The sequence below is a fragment of the Pipistrellus kuhlii genome, unplaced genomic scaffold (genome assembly GCF_014108245.1).
Source record: "Pipistrellus kuhlii isolate mPipKuh1 unplaced genomic scaffold, mPipKuh1.p scaffold_m20_p_3, whole genome shotgun sequence".
NCBI lineage: Eukaryota > Metazoa > Chordata > Mammalia > Chiroptera > Vespertilionidae > Pipistrellus > Pipistrellus kuhlii.
The window spans coordinates 166,870,379-166,892,917 of NW_023425529.1; the positions used below are offsets into that span (position 1 = coordinate 166,870,379).

At 35.8% G+C, this 22,539-nt stretch overlaps 1 protein-coding gene across 1 annotated transcript in view; it reads right to left on the bottom strand.

The window, feature by feature from the left end:
* The window catches only part of LOC118730557 (disintegrin and metalloproteinase domain-containing protein 5-like), a 94,538-nt gene that overhangs the window by 38,975 nt on the left and 33,024 nt on the right, over positions 1–22,539 (bottom strand). The window contains exons 13-16 of the mRNA XM_036458611.1: positions 17,750–17,848; positions 13,035–13,233; positions 939–1,029; positions 122–341 (exon numbers count right to left, since the gene is read on the bottom strand). Coding sequence (XP_036314504.1) covers positions 122–341; positions 939–1,029; positions 13,035–13,233; positions 17,750–17,848 — 609 coding nt within the window. The remainder of the gene's footprint in view (positions 1–121; positions 342–938; positions 1,030–13,034; positions 13,234–17,749; positions 17,849–22,539) is intronic.

Genomic DNA, 22,539 nt, shown 5'->3' on the forward strand with positions numbered 1-22,539 from the left:
AAATTTTATATAAATAATACCTCAATCAGGTTATTTTAAAGTGCATTGGTTGGTACATTGTTAAAATGAGTATAACCATAAAAGATGTTGAAAATACTTATAATTTTGTAGTTCTAATTACCATATCAGGACCACACGGAGTGCCATCTTGTACATATGTTTCATCTCTTTCTCCAGGTGTACTTATTGTTGTTTGGGCGTTGGAAGGTATCCTGTCCGAGTTAAGAAATGTAGACACACATATTTCATCTCGTACGTGTGTGTAAACCACAGATAAATTTGCTTTTGTTACTAATTTTTTATGTGGCCAGGCACAAACTAATTTTCCACACATGAGATTACTAGAAGCAAAAGGCAGAAAAAAAATCTCATATTAGCATAGATTGCTGATATAGCTAAGTTAAAAAAGTATTTCACTGACTTAAATTTCGGTTTCAAGAGTTTTCTCAGTAATTTTCTGAGCCCACTGACTTATGTATGATGTGGCTCTTTTTGTTTTGTGAGGCAATATGGCAAGGGAAAATATTAATGATTTTTACAATCTGATTAATGATTTTTACAACCTGATCTCTCCTATACTGACTTCTGATATTTAAACCAATGGTTGCTGGTCTTTAATTCTTTCATTAGTAAAATAAAATAGCTCTTACTACAAATATTTGATGTATTAAAGATATTTATTATATAATGTATATAAACTACCTAACACAATGCCTACCTCATCACATTAAACAGAGGCTATTTTATGGTCATTATTGTAACATTATAGATGCATGTTATTTGTAGGCAATAGGTAATAACATTGTTCTCAGATAATGAAACAAAGAAAACCTGGTATAAAATGCCATTTTAGTCTGTACATATAATATATTATGGGATATTCGCAACATATTATATAAGCTACATTACAGACAAAATTAGAACTGCCTAATACATACGGAAAAGAACAATAGTTAGGTCCACAGTTTCCATATCTATCTCCTCTTGTATTTATTTCATCATAACAAGCAAATTGAGCACCTCTAGCAGCTGAAAGAAAAAAAAAATAAGTAGGTTATAATACATAATAAGAATTATCATTAAATAAATAATAAACTCACTCTGGAAATTATAATGTGACTAGAGGCCTGGTGCATAAAATTCATGCATGGGGTGGTGGTGGTGTCCCTCACCCCAACCTTCACCCTCTCCAATCTGGGACCCCTCATTGGATATCCCTGTCACAATCCAGAACTGCTGGTTCCAAACTGCTCGCCTGTCTCCCTTCCTGATTTCCCCTAACTACTTCTGCATGCCAACCTGATTACCCCCTAACCACTCCCATGCCAGCCTGATTGATGTTTAACTGCTCCCCTGCCAGCCTGTTTGCTGCCAACTTCCCTCCTCTGCCAGCCTGGTCACCCCTAACTGCCCTCCCCTGCATGGTTGATCACCCCCAACTTCCCTCCCTTGCAGGCCTGGTGCCTCCCAACTGCTCTCCCTTGCTTGCCTGATCACCCACAACTGCCCTCCCTTGAAAGCCTGGTACCTCCCAACTACCCTCCCCTGCTGCCCATCTTGTGTCCACATGGGGGCAGCTATCTTGATCTTGTGTGTTGGAATGATGGTCAATCTGCATATTACTCTTTTATTAGATAGGATAGAGGCCTGGTGCATGGGTGGGGACCAACTGGTTTGCCCTGAAGGGTGTCCTGGATCAGGGTGGGGGTTACATTGGAATGTGGGGCAGCCTGGGCTAGGGGCCTGTGGTGGTTTGCAGGCCAGCCATGTCCCTTGGTGACCCAGGTGGAGACCTTGGTATCTGGAATTTATTTACCTTCTACAATTGAAACTTTGTAGCCTGGAGCAGAGCCAAGACTGCTTGCTCCTTGGCTGCCACCATTTCTGTTTGGATTTGTTTACCTTCTATAATTGAAACTTTGTAGCCTTGAGTGGAGGCTTAGGCCCACAAAGGCAGGCAGAAAGCTTGGCTTCTTCCATTTCCAGGGAAACCCAAGCCTCCTTCCTGTTCTCTGTGACCACAGCCATCTTTGTTGGGGTTAATTTGCATACTCACTCTGATTGGCTATTGGGCATGGCTTGTTGGTGTAGCAGAGGTATGGTCAATTTGCATCTTACTCTTTTATTAGATAAGATTCTCTACAGAGGATTATAATTTAACTCAAATTAAATAGTAGCCGGGGGTAGATTTAGGATTAAAAAGAGATCCTATCATTTTAAACCTGTTAGATTGTCTTCTGTATGAAACACAGATAAAGTAAATAGCAACATGATTCAAATGGTTCTATATTGTTAACAGAATGAGCAACCCTCTTTATTTCTGCTAAATTGATCACTTTCTTTCTTCATCTCTATCCTGTGTGAAAATAGAGTTTACTCTTATTCCAAACAAAACAGGAGAGAAATAGTATCCATAATGAAATACTGATAACAAGCCCAGAGATCACTTAACTGCTCCTATTCCATATTAGTTTCTCATATCTGTTCCCAAGCATCATAACAATCACTAAATAAGAATTGTTGAATTTTAAAATTATGAAAACATAAATGTTTATCTAGTTTAGCCCTTTTATATTTAGTTATATCTAATTTTAAAAATGAGAATACTTCAAATGTATACAATAGCTGCTTCATCACTTAGTCTTCACTGGAGCCAGAGCCTTCAGTCTTCTCTCTGCACCTGCATATGCAAATTAACCCATAATATTTGTTTGGTTGATTTGCATACTCACACCTGATTGGCTGGTGGTTGTCAAGGAGGTATGGTAAATTTGCATGTTTTCTTTTATTAGTGTAGATCATGAGGAAATAAAAAGTGATATAGCTACAATAAAACATAACAGAAGGTTTCAACATTAGACTAGAAGTGGAGAAACAATTAACAAATTAGAAGGAAGGGCAGGAAAAACACACACACACAATCTGAACAGCAATTGGATAAAAACATTTAAAATCAGGAGGAGGACCTAATGGAGCTTTGGGATAACATGAAACAAAATAACATATGTATAATAATGGTGCCAGAAGGACATAAAGTGGAACAATGTTTAGAAAACCTATTTGAAGAAATAATGATGGAAAACTTCTAGGATTTGGGGAATAAAAACATCACACAAGCACAGAAAATCCCAAGCAAGATGAACCCAAAAAGACCCACAGCAAGGCACCTCATAATTATTGTGGCAAACATTAATGACAAAAAGAGGATCTTAAAGGCTGCAAGAGACAGAAAGTTACCTATATGGGATCCCATTAGATTATCAAATGATTTGTCAACAGAAACATATCAGGTAAGAAGGGACTGGAATGAAGTATACAAAGTGAGTCAAAGTAAAAAAATGAATCTAAGAATACTCTATCCAACAAGGCTATCATTCAAAATTGAAGGGGGAATCAGAACTTCACAGACAAAAAAAGACTAAGGGAGTTTATCACTATCTAGCCAGTACTGCAAGAAATGCTAAAGGCACTGTTGTAGAAAGAAGGAATAGAAAGGGGAAAAGGAACACAGGCACATAAAAAGAATGGCTACAAACAAGTATCTATCAATAATAACCTTAAACATAAGTAGATTAAATGCTCCGATAAAAATACATTGAGTGGCTGAATGGATAAGAAGACATTACCTATATATATGCTGTATACAAGAGACCTGTCTCAGAACAAGGGACTTACCTAGACTAAAAATGAAGGTATGGAAAAATATCTTCTAGGCAAATAGAAATGAAAAAAAATAAGCTGGAGTAGCAATATTTATAACAGACAAAATAGACCTCCATAAAAAGAGATAAGGAAGACCACTTCATAATATCGGATCTAGTAATAATTAATGTCGTTTTTAAACATTCGTTTAAAATCTTGCTTGGCGTTGACTTGTATTGACATAACCTTCAAACATGTGGTATCTACAGAACGTGTGAAGTACAATTAACAAGTTTTGCTTGAAAAAGTTTGTGTTTGGTTTGGTTTTTGTTGCAAAACTAGGGCTAAGAAGATGGCGGATGAAGAGCATATTCGGCACTGCATGCTTTACGAGTTCCAATTAGGAAGAAAAGCAAGTGAGGCTGCAAAAAACATCTGTAGTGCTCTTGGTCAAGATGCAGTTAGCGCCAGAAAATGCCAGCGTTGGTTTGAGAAATTTCACGAGGGAAATTTTTCGTTAGATGACAAGAGTGGTCGAGGCTGTGTGTCCAATTTTGATCAAGAAGCTCTTCAAGCTCTTTTGGTGCAAAATCCTCAAATTACCCAACAAGAGCTTGCGGCAACTTTAAATTGTTCACAGAAAACAATTTCCAATCAATTGCGTGCACTTGGCAAAGTCCAAAAGTTTGGAAAATTGGTTCCTCATGAGTTGACCGACAACAACTGTAATCAAAGAGTCACAATTTGCAGTTCGCTCCCCTCTCGTCAAAACCATTTGCCGTTTTTAGAGTAAATTGTTACCGGAGATGAAGAATGGGTGCTGTATGTTAATTTGAAAAGGCGGCCTCAATGGTTGGACAAAAATGAGGCTTCGCAGCCCACGCCAAAACCTGACTTGCATGCGAAAAAAGTGATGTTGTGTGTTCGGTGGAATTTTAAAGGAATTCTTCATTATGAACTTTTACCATCTAACCAAACCATTACAAGTGCAGTGTATAGTGCCCAATTGGAAAGGTTAGCCCAAGCTTTAAGAGAAAAAGAACCCGCGCTGATTAATCGGAAGGGCATAATTCTTCACCACGATAACGCACGACCTCATACTGCAAGAATCACTGCTGAAAAACTGCGCCAGTTGGAATGGGAAGTTCTCCCTCAACCTGCATATTCTCCTGATATTGCCCCTTCCAATTACCATTTGTTTCATTCTTTGCAAAACTTTCTTCTTGGAAAAAAATTTAATAATGAAGAATGCCTCAAAAATGTATTGACCGAATTTTTTGCATCAAAATCACAAGAATTTTACAACAGAGGGATTAAAATGCTTCCTGAGCGTTGGGCACAAGTAGTAGAAAACAACGGCAACTATATTGTTGATTAAATTTTGTTGTATTGTTTAAATAAATTCGATTTTAAAAAAAGTATTAGAAAACGACATTAATTATTACTAGACCTAATACTAAAGGGATAGATATAACAAGAGGATATAACTCTGGTAAACATATATGCACCCAATGCAGGAGCACCCAAATATTGATACATTAAAAGAAAAAAAAAAACTTCTGCAGGATATCAATGGAGAGATCGGCAGCAGTAAGTCACAGTAGGGAACTTTAACACTCCTTTGACATCACTGAATAAATCCTCTAGACAAAATAAATCAGCAAGTAAACAGCTATCTTAAATGACTCACTAGATCAGATGGACTTAATTGGTATCTTCAGAACATTTCATCCCAAAGCTACATAATATACATTCTTTTCAAGTGCACATAGGACATTTTCACATATAAACCACATATTGGGTCATAGACAAAGTCTCTCCAAATTCAAAAAGATTGAAATCATATCAAGCATCTTCTCAGACCACAATGGAATAATATTAGAAATCAACTACAATAAAAAAAATGAAAACAAATCATGGGCTTGGAAGCTAAATAGCATGCTATTAAACAATGGTTGGGTTAACAAAGAGATCAAAGAAGAAATTAAAAACATTCTGGAAACAAATGACAATGAAAACACAACAATCCAAAATCTATGGGACACAGTGAAAGCAGTCCTACAAGGGAAATTCATAGCATCTCAGAAAACAAAAAAAGATGGTAATAAATTATCTAACTCTATAATTTAAAGAATTAGAAAGAGAGCAGCAAGAAAAGCCTAGAGTGAGCAGAAGGAAGGAGATAATAAAAATCAGAGCAGAAATAAATAACACAGAGAAAAAAAATGGTACAAAGATCAATAAAACCAATAGCTGGTTCTTTGAAAGGTTAAACAAAATTGATGATCCTCTAGCCAGCTTCACCAAGAAAAAGAGAGAGGACCCAAATTAAAAAAAAAAAATCAAAAATGAAAAAATGAAAGAGGCAGAATAATAAGAGACCCCACAGAAATACAAAGGATTGTAAAAAGAAAAAAAAAATACTATGAACAAATCTATTCTAACAAACTGAAACACCTAGAAGAAATGGACATATTCCTAGAAAAATACAACCTTCCAAAACTCAATTAGGAAGAATAAAAAATTTTGAATGGGCCAATAACTATGGAGGAAATTGAAGCAATTACCAAAAAATGTCCAAAAAACAAAAGCCCTGGGCTAGATGGGTTTACAGGGGAGTTTTGTAAAACATTCAAAGAAGAACTAAAACCTATCCTCCTCAGACTATTCTAAAAAATTCAAGAGGAAGGAACACTTCTAAGCTCATTTTATGAAGCCACAAATACCTTATCTCAAAATCAGATAAAGATACTAAAAAGAAAGAGAATTATCCCTAATGAACACAAATGCTAAAATCCCTCAACAAAATTCCAGCATTACATTAGAAAGATAATACAGCATGACCAAGTGGGATTTATTCTGGAGATGCAAAGATGGTACAATATCTGCAAATCAATAAATATGATATATCACATAAACAAATTGAGAGATAAAAATCACAGTCATTATAATTGATGCAGAAAAAGCATTTGATAAAATCCAACACCATTTCTTGATAAAAACCCTCAGCAAAGTAGGAATAGAGGGATCATATCTCAACAGAATAGAAGCCTTATCTGACAAACTTACAGTCAACATCATAATCAATGGGAAAAAACTATAATCAATCCCTCTGAGAATAGGAACAAGACAGGGATGCCCTGTTTGACACAGTACTGGAAGTATTAGCCATAGCCATCAGATGAGAAAAAGAAATAAAAGGCAACAAAGTTGGAAAGGAAGAAGTAAAACTATCATTATTTGCAGATGACATGATATTGTCCATCATAAAAAAAAACAAAAAACTATTTGACTTAAAGACTCTATAAAAAAAAAAAAAAACTATTGGTATCCATAAATGAATTCAGCAATGTAGCAGGATACAAAATTTACACTCAGAAATCTATGGGGTTTTTTTTATATACCAATAGTGAAACTTACATAAAGAAAATTTTTTTTTAAATCCCACTTATAACCAATGCAACAACAAAATTAAGATACTTAGGAAAAAAATTATCTAAGTAGGCAAATGACCTGAACTCAGAAAACAACAGGATGTTGAAAAAGAGATAGTGGAAGATATAAACAAATGTAAGAATATACAGTGTTCATGGATTGGTAGAATCAACATCATTAAAATGTCCATACTACCCAAAGCAATATATATATTCAATGCAATCCTCATTAAGAAACCAAAGGAATATTTCACAGACCTAGAAAAAACTCTCCAGAAATTCATATGAAAGAAAGAAAAAAAAAAAGACCCTGAATAGCCACAGCAATCCTGAGAAAGAAGAACAAACTAGGCAGGATCTCAACACCAGATATTAAGCTATATTTATCAAAGCCACTGTCCTCAAAACTGCCTGGTACAGGCACAAGAACAGATATATAGACCAATGGAACAGAACAGAGAACCCAGAAATTGACCTAAGCCATTATGTTCAATTAATTTTTTACAAAGGAGGAAAGAACATAAAATGGAGTCAATACAGTTTCTTCAGTAAATGGTGTGGGGAAAATTGGTCAGATACACACACAAAGAAAAAAATGAATCTAGACCACCAACTGACATCATACACAAAAATAAACTCAAAATGGATAAAGGACTAAAATGTAAGAAAGGAAACCATAAAAATCTTAGAGGAATCCACAGGCAGCAAAATATCAGCTATATGTCATAGCAATATCTTTACTGACACAGCTGCTAGGACAATGGAAACTAAAAAAAATAAAAAAATAAAAAATAAATAAAAAGAATATATAAATGCGACTACATCAAAATAAAAAGTTTCTGAACAAACAAAAAAACCATTGACAAAACTACAAGAAAGCCCATTGCATGGGAGAACATATTTACCAATTCTATCTCCTATAGAGTTTAATCTCCAAAATTTACAGGGAGCTCATACAACTTAACAAAAGGAAGATAAACAACGCAATCCCAAAAATGGGCAAAGGACCTAAATGGACACTTTTCAAAAGAGTACATACAGAAGGCCAAGAGACATATGAAAACATGCTCAAAGTCACTAATCATTCAAGAGATGCAAATCAAAATGACAAGGAGGTACCACCTCACACTTGTCAGAATGGCTATCATCAACAAATCAACAAACGACAAGTGCTGGCAAGGATGTGAAGAAAAAGGAATCCCTCTTGCACTGCTGGTTGGAATGCAGACTGGTGCAGCCAATGTGGAAAACAGTATGAATTTCCTCAAAAAAATTAAAAATGGCCGAAACCGGTTTGGCTCAGTGGATAGAGCATCAGTCTGGGGACTAAAAGGTCCCAGGTCGATTCCAGTCAAGGGCATGTACATTGGTTGCGGGCACATCCCCAGTAGGGGGTGTGCAAGAGGCAGCTGGTCGATGTTTCTCTCTCATCGACTTTTCTAGCTCTCTATCTCTCTCCCTTCCGCTCTGTAAAAAATCAATAAAATATATTTTAAAAAAATTAAAAATGGAACACCCATTTGACCCAGTAATCCCACTTCTAAGAATATATCCCAAGAAATCAGAAACACCAATCAGAAAGGATATATGCTCCCCTGTGTTCATAGTAGCATAGCTAAAATTTGGAAACAGCCTAAGTGCCCATCAGTCAATAAATGGATTAGAAAACTGTGGTACATCTTCACATGGAATACTACTTTGCTGGAAAAAGAAGGAACTCTTACCATTCTTAACAGAATGGATAGCACTGGAGAGCATATGCTAAGCAAAATAAGCCAGCTGGAGAAAGATAAATATCACATGATGTCACTCATCTGTGGAATACAATGAACAACATAAACTGATGAACAAAAATAGATCAGAAACAGAGAAGTCTCAAACAGACTGTCAAACCTAAGAGAAAAGGCAGGGGGGCATGTACAGGGGGATGGGCAAGAGCTCAACCAAAGGACTTGTATGCATGCATATAAGCCTAACCAATGGACATAGACACTAGGGAGGTGAGGGCATGGGGGGTTGGAGTGGTAGGGTAGAGGTCAATGGGGGGGAAAGGGCAGAATATGTAAAACTGATTTTTTAAAAATATTTTTAATCAATCAAGAATATATTTTTTTAAATCAAAGTTGATTACAGGAAAATCCATCATGCACAAAACACTAAATGTTGGATTGGTATGAGTCATTGTTTGTTATATAAAATCTGTGTCAGCCAAAACAGGTTTGGCTCAGTGGATAGAGCATCGGCCTGCAGACTGAAGGGTCTCAGTTTCGATTCTGGTCAAGGGCATGTACCTTGGTTGCTAGCACATCCCCAGTGACAGATGTGCAGGAGGCAACTGATCCATGTTTCTCTCTCATCGATGTTTCTAACTTTCTATCCCTCTCCCTTCCTCTCTGTAAAATATCAATAAAATATATATAATTTTTAAAAACACAAAAAACCTGTGTCATTTGAACAATTCTTCCAATCTACCCACAGTTCTCTTAATGGGCTTGGGGAGCCATGTAAGTAACCCACCACTGTGAACAACCGAATACCCTCTACAGTGGCCTTTTTTAGCTTAACTTTTGAGGCTCAGGGTAATAGCCATTTTTGCATTGTTTTCTTCACACCAAAGGCCCACTGCCCTGGATGACTTACTCAAGACCAGAATTTTATTTTTCTCCCAAAATTATATCTTTGTGGTTCTGTCACCTAATTCTCCTGAGGCCTGAGAGATTTAAGAATATATGGTATCAACTTCCTTATTCTTGCCTCTATTTGGCAGGCTTTGAACTGAGTTTACCACAAAACTCAAATGAATAAAGAAAGTGATCAGAAGTTTGGGACAACTTAGGACAGAAATTTGATGATCTTACAACAATGAAGTCACTGGGGTTCCCAGAACCCTGAGGGTGCAAGTTCCTTGATGGAAACATCAGCAACTGCAGTGACCTGCTGTGGTTAGGAATGCTCTTGGAGGAGATTTTGAGAAAGTAGTGGGATCAAGAGTGAGTGAGTGAGTGAGTGAGTTAGTTAGTTAGTTAGTTAGTTAGTTAGTTTGTTTGTATTTTGGGGGGTTATTTCTCTTTTGTTTTGTTTCCTATGTGGTTGCAATAATCTCTAGAAGAAAGAAATTTATTTTGTGTACTTACATATACTTGTTCATCTTGTTTGTTAATCCCTCATATTTTATAACTCACAGTGCTTTCCCATCACATTTTATTACCAGATCAGGACTGCAATGAAGGTAGGCAGGTGTTTATGTTTCTGTTTATGGATGAGGAAAGCTAGTGTACTGCACTTGGTGACATTGATGTCAATGCTCAAGAATATTACAAGCAGCTACTCCTAAATTTGACCATTTAGGAATTATCAGCAATTCCTATATAATAAAAGGCTAATATGCAAATAAACTAAACGGTGGAACAATGAATCACTATGACACACACTGACCACCAGGGTCAGACACTCAATGCAGCAGGAGCTTCCCCTGATGGTCAATGTGCTCCCACAGGGGGAAGCACCTCTCAGTAAGAAGCTGAGCTCACAGCTGGCTGATAGAGAGCCGGCCTAAGCTGGCAGTCAGACATCCTCCAAGGGTTCCAGAACTGTGAGAGGGCATAGTATGGAGGTTCCACAAAAACTAAAAATAGGAATAAACAATTCCTTTGCAATTCCAGCAATCCCACTTCTGGGTCTATATTCAAAGGAATTGAAATCAGGATCTCAAGTAAATACACTCCTACATTCATGCAGCCTTATTCACAATGTCTAAGATATACAAACAACTTAGGGGTCCATCAACAGATAAATGTAAAAGGGAAGATGTGTGTATATGTGAATGTACAAATATTATTCAGCCAGGAAAATAAGGAATTCTTGCCATTTGACATAACCTAGATGAATCTTGAAGGCATTATGCTAAGTGAAATAAATCAAAGAAAGGCAAATATATAACATCACTTATATGTGGAATCTCAAAAAAAACAAAAAAACAAACAAACAATTCATGGAATCATAGAGTAGTGTAGTAATTATCAGAGACACTGGGTAGTGTAAATAGGGATATATGGCCAAAGGGTAAAAACTTCCAGTTATAGTATTTACAAGTTCTGGTGATATGCACAGCATAGTGGTAATAGCTAAGAAAACTGTATTATATACTTGAAAGTTGCTAAGAGAGCAAAGTTCTCACCACAAAAAAAGAAATGGAAATTATGTGACAAGATGGAGGTGTTAACTAACACTATAGTGGTAATCATTTAGCAATGTGTAAATATATCAAATCAACATGTTCTAAATCTTAAATTTATATAGTGTTATATGTCAATTACATCTCAATGATGTTGAGGAGGAAAAGAGGAAAAGATATTCCAGAGGGAGAAAGATATCAGCAAAACTACAGTGCAGGAAGTCCTAGATTCCCCTCTTCTCTCACAAATCCTATTGATTCAGCATTAATTTGGGGTAAGTTCCCTTTGTGATGAATCCTAAACTCAGTAAAAGGTCTATGGAATGAGGTTTGGCTCCTGCCTGTAAATCATATATGGTTTTTATGCTGGAAAGCCTCCTTTAGAATTACATGAAACCCTCCTTAAGATGATTCTGGTCACTAGTGTCCAGGATTGGCTTCCATGGGTGATCTAGTCAAAGAATTATAGTTAATTTGGATTTAAAAACAGATTGTTTTCAACAGCTGCCTATGGCCTCCAAGGTCTACATGAAGCTACATAAATGGGATTGTTTTCCAAAATTAACTACAAAAGTTGACTGATAGCCAAACTTACCCTTTTCTAGACACATCAACACAAGTGATCACTTGGATTGGACAGACATTAATTTGAAATCAAGATTCATTACATGTTATACTTTCCTCCAAAAAGACAGCTATTCTATTTTAGGAGATTATTATTGTACTTATTCACATATAGTTTCCCACAGAGGGCTTTAAAATCACTGTTAATACTAACAAAACAGTAAATAAATTACCTGGGGAACATCTAGCTGACATCCCACTCTCTAACACTAAAAATAACACTGAGATTTATTTTCTTGCTTTTATTTGGGAAAATATTGAATCTGAAGTACACATTTCTATTTTTTTCTTGACTTTAGTGGTAATTTGTTTTTCATCTCAGTTATGTTTTAAATATTGCTGTAAAGTAGCCTGGCTTGACAGAATGGCACAACCACAATTCTATAGAAAAGAACAAAAGTATAATAATTACTAAACCCTTGTGTCATTCTCCTTTTAAATTCCTGGCATTCCTATTGATCTGGACACTAATTAGAATTTTCTCTTCTGACCTGGCAAAGGAAGACCTAGAGGGAGGACTAAGAAATAAAAAATTTCTCACTCACTCAAAAAATCTAAACTACATATGTGTAGGAAAATGTGTAGTATTTCAATGACGCTAATATTCTACACATTTATAGGAAACTATCAACTTGGAAGCCCTCACTTTTCAGAAAGCCCCTTTGAGCAGAGCCAGTATTAAAATCCACACAACCAGTCATTAGCCCTGCTTTGTTCTAGTAAAATCCTTAGTTTCATTGTAAGTCTAATCTAACTCCCACCACCTCAGGTTCTATATACCGTTCTGAGAAGCTTCATTTCTACTTGAGGGTTCTTTTATGTGCAAATAACAATTTATAATAATAAAAGTGTAATATACCAATCAACCGAACAGCTGAACAGCAGAACGACTGTCCAGATGACCTTTCAGACAAGCCTGGGCTACGGGTCCGAGGCAGCTGGGGCTCCGGGGGCCTATTCTTGCACAAATTTTGTGCATTGGGTCTATAGTTTCATATAAATGAACAGGGTTTTTTGTTTGTTTTAAAGAATCAAGACACTTATTTCCTTTAACAATAATATACGGTAGAGAAGCTTTCACTTATTAACAAATTATATCTACATTTTTGTTCTATAGAATTGAATAGAGCTTGGAACTATGAAGAAAATATGGTCATTACCTCCTCCAATTAAGTCTCTACACTGTTTATCAAATATCCGACATTCCCCTGTGTAACAGAAGGATTCATTTGAATTACAATATTGCCCATCTCGTTTATAAGTGTCAGGTACACAATGTGAGTCAATTCCATTGCAATAGTCAACAAAATCACATTCGTCATCATATTGTTTCCTACAAACTTTACCACGTGGTTTTAACTAGAAGAAAAAAGAAACATAAGAGAAGATTACATATCAGTGATACTCAAGTTTTCTTTCTCTTCAGACTCTGAATTTCCATCCATTTTTTTCTAAGTTGCTAACTAAGATCAATGAGGAAATTTTTCTTAATTACTTAAGCACTGCATAACAACTTAAGTGATTGAATTTATAATGCATAAATGAGTGGGTAATATTTCTGAGAGATATGAGAAACTTAAAGATAATCAGGTTACCATTATTGTAAAAAAGAAAGTAAATCTAAGGAATTAATATAAAAATTACTTTCAATCATTATGGCTATGCTCAGATGTGTAGCCTTAGGTTTCTCCATATGCCAGATATTGGCAACCATTTACAAAACCGTAAACATATAGAACAAAGTGTGTAGATTTAAAAAAAAGAAAATTTAAGGATACATAGGAATTTTATTTCACAAACCACATTGCAAACAACTGTTTAAAAAAATAACTTCTTCAATTATATATCTCTGATCTTTTCAGCTTATTTTTATTTTTTCAATAATGTTTTGTTAAGTGTATGTGATAGATCCTCCCTTCCCCCAACTGGTGGACGGAGTATGACATAACCTGCACCTGTGGCCTGGATATGCCTGGGTACCTAACCAGGCACCTTATATAGACTATACGTTGAACCACCAATCAGCACCTGCCAAATACCCTAAGACCTTGATTCTTAAATACCTAAATGCTTAATCATGTGCTTTATATGAATTGGTGAATCAGAGCATGCCAAGTACCCTAAGCCCCATCCCTTCCCATTCCTCCCCTCAAAAGGCATGTTCACTTCTGCACGTGTTGTTGTTCTCCCCTTGGGAGACAGCCCGGCAGGGTCCTTATCCTCTAATAAAGCCTGTAGTCCTGAGGCCTCTATCTGATCTTTCATTTGGTATTGAAACCAAACATTTCATGTATTAATTGTATTCCTAAGTATTTTATGCTATTGTAAATAGCATTCGTTTTCTAACTTCATTTCCAGATTACTCATAGCTCTTGAAGCCATTGTATACAATTGGTTTTTGTATACTAATTGTGTGACCCGTGACTTTGATAAACTCATTTGTTTCCAAAGTAACTTTAAAAAATCAGGGAAACAAAATGGCAAACTTTGAAGAAGGCTAACAAAAAAGAAAAAAAGAAAGGACTCAATTACAGAGTAGACAATAAAACTGATACCATAGAAATACAAAGGAATATAGAAAGCTACTATGAATAATTACATGTTAAAATTGTGTAAAATACAAGAAATAGATGCCTAGAAACAGACAACCTAACAAGAATGAATCATGAAGAAATAGAAAGCTTGAAGAAAATAATCACAACTAAAGAGACTGAATTTGTTATCAAACCTCTTAAAAAAAAAAGAAAAGCCCAGGACCAGTTGATTTCAGAGGCAAAATTTATGGAATATTTAAAGAATAATGCTAATACTTCTCAAACTCTTCAAGTGCTTTTTTTATTAAAGCACAAACTCATTTTACAAGGCCAGCATTATCAAGATACCAAAAACAGATTAAGACACAACAAGAAATGAAAATTACAGACTAACATCTTAATGAATATAAATATAAAACTTTTCAACAAAACACTAACACACCAAGTTCAACCATACATTAACGGCTCATAAACTATAACCAAGTGGGACTTATCTCTAGGATACATGGACAATGCAACACATGGAAATTAGAAAACATGACAAAAGGAGTTTTTAGGGGTAAAACAGGCAGGTTTAGGGAAGTCTCAAAATAAAGGGAGTCCATGGAGGAGGGCTGCAAAGGTGGGGGTGCTAGGAGCTGCCAAAAGGCATTCATTCACAGAATAAGAGGAGAGGAAGACTCTCATTCACAGAAGATAAGGGGAAAGCCACAGGGAGTAGAAAAACAAAAAAGGAGAAAGAGGAAAAGAGATTTTCATAGGGAACAGAGAATTCTACCACAAGAGGAGGAGAAAAAGAAGGGGACTCCACATGGTGTTTGAGTCATGAAGCTGCTATACTGACCAATCAGAAGGGATATCAGTACACAAAGAACTGCAACCTTTATAAGTCTTAGAAAGAGGGTCTCTCACCCTCCCCACCTAGGAGTCTGTGTTTATTTCCCAATAATTTTCCACCTTTTCCTATACCAACTTTTGTCTGTGGCTTCATTCTTCAAATCCACCTGTACAAGGGACCCAGGAAGGAAGCCACCTTTGCATCCTACTCAGAGGAAAACCACATGTTTTAGTTTAATTGCTGCATTTCAATGATACACCCCATTAATAGAATTAAGGATAATAATTATATTATCCTTTGAAGAGATACAAAAACGTACGACAAAATTCAACTCCCTTTCATGATAAAAGTTCTCAACAATTTGGGTATAGAAAAAAAAAACATTTCTCAACATAATAAAGACCATATATGACAAGCTTTAGCTCACATCATATTAAATAGGGAAAAGCTTAAAGGGTGTCCTTTTAAGATCATGAACAGGACAAAGGCATCCTCTTTCTCCATTCCTATTCAATGAAGTACTGAAAGCTCTAGCTAGAGCACTAAAAGGGGGGGGGGGGGGGGGGGGGGAAAGAATAAATAAAAGGAACCAAAACCATAAACAACGCAGAAAATTGTATCTGTTTGCAGATGGCATGATCTTATATACAAAAAATTCCTAAAGAAGCCACCAAACTAGAGAACTGAGAAATAAAATCAGTAAAGCCATAGGTTATGGAATCAAAGCAGAAAAAATATTTTTATTTCTACACATTTATAACAAAATGTATGAAGAAGAAAAATTTAAAAACCTATTTATAATAGTACCAAAAAGAATAGAATATTTAGTAATAAATTTAACAAAGGAGGTTGAAAGTCTTGTCCACAGAAAACTATAAGACGTTGATGAAAATATTTGAGACACAAGTAAATGAAAAGATATTCTGTGTTCACAGATAAGAACTAATATTGTTGCAATATCCTACTATAAAAGAAACCTCAAAAATTTAAAAATAAAACTTCCATTAATCCAGGAATCCAATATAGGTCTATGTATCTAAAGAATATAAAATCAGTATCTTGAAGAATATGTCAACTTCCATGTTCATTGCATGCAGCATTATACCTAACAGACATGGAAATAGCTAAGTGTTCATCAATGGATGAATGCATATTTTAAATGTAGTATATATAAACAATGGAGTAATACTCGACCATAATAAAATAAGGAAATTCTGCCAGATTAAACTTGAAGGTATCATTCTAAAGGAAATAAGTCAAACAAGAAATATATGCAAATAATATATGTATATATATTCACCAAAACAGAAAATAGAATGGTAGTTGTCAGACGCTACCAAGTGAGGGAAATTGGAAGACATTGGTCAAGAGTTCAAATTTTCAAGTCTAAAATGAATAAGTCTGAGGATTTAATGCACAGAATGGTCAATGCAGTTAACAATAATATATTACATATTTGAAAGTTGCTAAAATAGTAACTCTTAACTATTCTCGCTATATGAAGTGATAGATGTATCAACTAATCTTACATGGTAATAAATTTGCAATATGTAGTTATACTAAATAATTATGCTGTAAACCTTAAATTTATATTATGTTATGTGTGATTTATATCTCAATAAGGCTGGGGGAAAATTATTTTTAAAAGATAAAAGTATACTCTTTCTCCAATCTTGCAAATGTTTACACCTTGTCCAGAAGTTTGTTTCCTTTTTCTTTAGGATTCCAGTGAATTGTGCCACTATGGCAGTGTTTTTCAACCTTTTTTGGGCAAAGGCACACTTGTTTCATGAAAAAAATCACGAGGCACACCACCATTAGAAAATGTTAAAAAATTTAACTCTGTGCCTATATTGACTATATATAAAGTAATTCTCTTGAATAGGAATCAAATAAACACAAAGAAAGTATTTTATAATTACTTTATTATGAAATATTAAGTAAACAAAATAGTGAAAAATTATAAAATTCTTGTCTTGTCTGCACCTACGGCACACCAGGCAACATCTCGCGGCACACTAGTGTGCCGCGGAACAGCGGTTGAAAAATGCTGCACTATAGGACAACTGCTCAGAAATTCTTTAAATGCTTTCAATAAAAAAAAAGAGTAATTGAATGATTGCAACAATAACGGAATGAATTGCAAAGGAACAGAGGACTTCACCAGAAGGCAGTGAAGAAAATTTAGCTAACAAAAGGAACTAAACAAACTTTCTGACCTGATAGGTAGGGGTGATGTATGTTAATCATTAAGAAATCTCAATGGGTACAAGAAAGATTTGTAATGAGGTATAGAAATGGGAAGTCAAGTTAGTAGAGAAGAAGCATCAGGTATAATGTACACAAGAGAGATAGATTGCTGGAAAGACTGAAGTGGGAGAGTGGGTCCAATGTTACTAGGATATAATAAAATGAGAAGGGTGAAATATGTTTTCCATCTTCTTTAAACAAGAATTTCAAGTAATTAATGTTAAGCTACTATAAAATACATATTGACTCTTACCTTGCAATTTTGTGTGCAGCATTCCCCGGAACCACACTCAAAGCTGCTATCTTTCAATCGACATGCTGTAGAATCACAGCATTTTCTATGTGTACATGCCTGTAAATTAGTGCTATTACTCAATCATGTATAATTAGGTACCATCAAATAAAACTGAAACTTAGGATTTCTTTACAAAGTAGGAGGCTTTTCTTAACTCAGTTTTAGTAATCCCATTCTTTTATGAATTTATAGGATCAATATGTCATTCACTAGTTTGGAAAAGAAATGCATTGTTTCACTATGCTCCATGCAATCTGAACAACATTAACATACTGTAGAGCCAAAACTTTAGAGGAAGTAATTATTAGATACCTTGTTAACTACCATTCTCTTAAAAAATTTTCTTATATTCTTGCTTTGATAATAACTTGTATGAGCCAGATCTGTTCACATAGAGAACTTCTCTGATGTGAAGCTGTCAAAAGCAACATTCTTCTCTCTGAAATGGCAAAATCTCCAAACCTATCCTAAAAAGGGTGGTCCAAGAAGCCAAACACATCTATTTCGACCTCTGATGTCACTGGGATGCTGGCCCCTGTTGTATAGTTACTTATCCTATATAATAAAGAGGTAATATGCAAATTAACCCTATGCCATCACAAGATGGCTGCCTACAACTAGGCCTGAAGGGGGTTAATGAGGGACAACCAAGCAACTGCTCAAGCAGATTGCGGGGGGCAACCAGGCCAGCAGGGGGGGTTAATGAGGGATGATCAAATGACTGAACAAGCAGGCTGCATGGGGCAACCAGGCCAGTGGGGGGACTGTAAAGGGTGACCATGTCGGCATGGGGGGCAGTTGGGGGCAACCAGGCCGGCAGAGGGGGCAGTTAGGGGCAATCAGGCCAGTGGAGTAGGGGGGAGAGGGGGTGCGCACAGTTAGGGGCAACCTAGTAGGCAGGTGAGCAATTAGGAGCCAGCAGTCCAGGATTGTGAGAGTGATCTCTGACTGCTGGTTTAGGCCTGAACCCACTGCTGGCAGTCAGACATCCCCCAAGGGGACCCAGATTGGAGAGGGTACAGGCTGGGCTAAGGGGACCCTGCTCCATGCAGATTTCATGCACGCGGCCTCTAGTATTTTATAAAATTCAGTGCCTTCAGTCAGCTTGTCTAGTCTTCAGTAGCAAGTTTGTTTTAAATTATGTAGTATCTCCATTACAATATCAGATGTTTCTCTCCTAATATTGCCTTTTTTGTTATTGATAATTTTTTATTACTATTTTCTTTTTCTTTTTTTTTTGTGCTGCAGCTTTGTTTCATTTCTTTATTTTTTTATTTTCTTTATTGATTAAGTTATTACATACATATGTGTCCTTATTCCCCCTTGGCCCTCTTATCCCTTCACCCCCTCCCACTCCTAATCATGACTTCACACCCCTGGTGTCTGTGTCCATTGGTTATGCTTATATACATGCATATAAGTCCTTTGGTTGATCTCTCTCCATTACCGCCACCCTCCCCTACCTTCCCTCTGACATTTAATGGTATGATTGATGCTTCTCTGTCTCTGTATCTGTTTTTATTCATCAGTTTATGTTGATCATTATATTCAACAAATGAGTGAGATAATGTGACATTTATCTTTCTCTGTCTGGCTTATTTCACTTAGCATAATGCTCTCCAGGTCCATCCATGGTGTTGCAAATGGTAAGAATTCCTTATTTTTTACTGCAGCATAGTATTTCATTGTGGGTATGTACCACAGTTTTCTAATCCACTCGTGCTGATGGGTACTTAGGCTATTTCCAAATCATAACTATTGTAAATTGTGCTGCTAAGAACATAGGGGTGCATATAGCCTTTCTGACTGGTGTTTCTAGTGGGATCACTGCATCAAATGGGAATTCCAATTTTAGTTTTTTTAGGAAACTATACAATATGAACAACTTGACCATAGGCTGCAGTGCTATGTTTTTTAAAAAGTTATTTTACATTGATTTATGTATTCAAGCATTAAATATTATTTTGTTAGCTTTTTAAAATATTGTTTTTTTTAATCAAATATGTGGCTGTTCTTTGATTTTTTTAAATCTATTTTATAAAGGCAAACCTTCTTAAAAAAAATAGGATATCCTAGCTATTTTGAAATGACTCCTTTTAACCTACTTTCTTCAAGAAGAATGAGAAGATTTATGTGTAATTGGCATTATTTTTTTCTTATATGTTTGATAAAATCACTAGTGAAGAGACATAGATTTGTAGTTTCTCTGTGAAAAGTTTAATTATAAATTTAATTAATGAAATATTAAACTATTCAAATCTTATCTTCTTAGATCAGTTGTGATAATTTGTGTCTTAAGAAACTTGTCAGTTTTATATAAATTGTCAAATTAATTTATATAGTTTTTAATATTCCATATTTTTACATCTATATGGTGTGTGCTAAATGCCTTTCATTCCTGATATTAGTAATTAATTTTTTTCTCTCATTTTTTCTCCATGAGTACAATAAGAGGTATATCAAATCAAATATATTGCTTTTGTTTAGAAAGCTTTTATTTTCATTCTCTAGTTTCTACCTCAACAATTTCTGCTTTTATTTTTATCATTTGTTCCTTCCATTTATTTTGGCTTTAATTTAGAGTATATCTTAGTTCCCTAGAGTTACATTTCAAATAGTTTATTATTCTTTCCCTCTAATATAAATATTTAAAGATATTTATATATTTTCCTCAAAACACTGTGGTAGCTGATTCTCATATATTTTCATGTTTTCATCTGCACACTTTTGTGACATACCCAAAGGTCACAGGTTCGATTCCCAGTCAAGGGTACATACCTCTGCTGCAGGTTCCCCAGCTCTGGTCTGAGCAGGTGCAGGAGGCAACCCATCAGTGTGTCTCTCATATTGATCTCCTTTTCTCTCCCTTTCTCTTACCCTTCCAATCTGTCTGAAAATCAATGGGAAAATAACCTGAGGTGACAATTTAAAAATAAGAATGAAATAAAAATATATTCTAATTGCCTTTGTGATTTCTTTGAGCCATGGACCATTTACTAGTGATATAATCATTTCCAAATATGTGGGTGTTTTTCAAGATATCTTATTATTCTTGATTTCTAAACTAATTTTCAAAATAAAATAAATGTGATGATATTTACTGCGTGGCTCAGAATATATTGTCTTGATAAATATTTCAAAAAGAGTGTTTATATTTAGTTGTTAAATATAGTACCCTATAAATATTAATTATACTGGTTGAGATTCCTTAGCTGCTCACTCATTAATTTTCCTTCAATTATTTGAGCATTTCCTTTAATTCTCTTAACATATTCATAAAAACTACTGTGGAGGCTTTATGTGTTAAATGCAGTAACTTAACTTTTCAGAGTGAGTTTTCCTCAACTACCTATTTTCCTGAATATGGTTCATACTCCTTGTTTCTCTGAATGTCTAGTAATTTTTGTTAATAAGTTGGACATTCCAGGGAGAAAAATGATATACGTAATGACTATTCAGCTGTGTTCTTCTGAAGGTTGTTTTTGTTTTCTTAGTAGAAGTTGGCCTGGGCATAAACTATAAATTTTATTTCCCCTGCAATGTGTAGCAGCTATCTCTGCTCAATTCATATGGCTTCCAACTGATCAATTTTATCTTGATTCCCTGGTATAATGTGGCATTTAGCTGGGGATACAGGCAGACTTTGCACTTAGATTTCAGAGTATAATATACCTGTAGTTTCCTTGTTTCTGAAGATTTATCTTTAATTTCCAGTTGCAATTCCAGACTGGAATTTTTCAGAAATTGTGATTTCTGAAAGAAGTTTTCAAATTTCTGCTGCCTAAATTGCACATAGTTGGATAATATACACTTTAAAAAACCATCAAACTCACAGACCTCACCTGATGAACCTTATGTCTTTCAAATGTCTTATCCTTCCCTTTTGCCCCCTGGAGTATTTCTGGCCCATGCATATTTTAGCAGTCTGCCAAGTATTTGTACAGTTGATAATCAGATTTTGGGTCTCACCACTTTCACAATTCTCTGTAAGAGTCCTACCCTTAAATTTCCAGTGGCTCCCATCCCTAAACTCTGTTCTCTGTCACATTGAGTTGGTAGAGCTGCTGTTTTCCACAGCCATTTAATGCTGCCATCACTGTGGAGGTGCAGGAGCACCATTAGGCTAGAAAGACTTAAACTTATAATTCTTATATCTTCCAGCTGCAGTATTTTTTCAAGAGTAAACTCTCTTCTGGCTTCTTTCTTCTTTAAGATATGTTTCTTAAATAATACACCTGTAATAATATATACATATTTCTAGATATGTTATATGTTTTATATTATCTATACTAATAATAGAGGAATATGCAAATTATCCAGGATGCTGTCACATAATGACCAATTAGCAGGCTGCATGCACACCAGGCCCCATTAAGGCTGCTGAGGCTTCATCTGTCCCTTTCTACACTCAAGACGAGAGGGTTCAAGGAGCGAGGGCTCTAGTTTCATTTTCTCGGCACCCAGCCAGGAGGCCTCCTTCGGGGCAGCTCTCCCCTCCGAGCCCTGGGCAGGGTGGGCACTCTGGCCGGGGAGCCCCAAAGAGAAGGGAAGTGAAGTGCTTTTCCTCCAGGACCCAACTCTTCCTGGGAGTCCAGCATGGAGGGCACTCTTCCTGGGAACCCGGAAATCCACCTCCTGGGCACCTGCGCGGCAGATGGGCCAAGTGAGCCGTGGAAATGTTGACCTACCCATGTGGTTGTGTACACTGGCAGAGGCCATGAAGCTGTCATCTCGATGGAAGAGCAGGG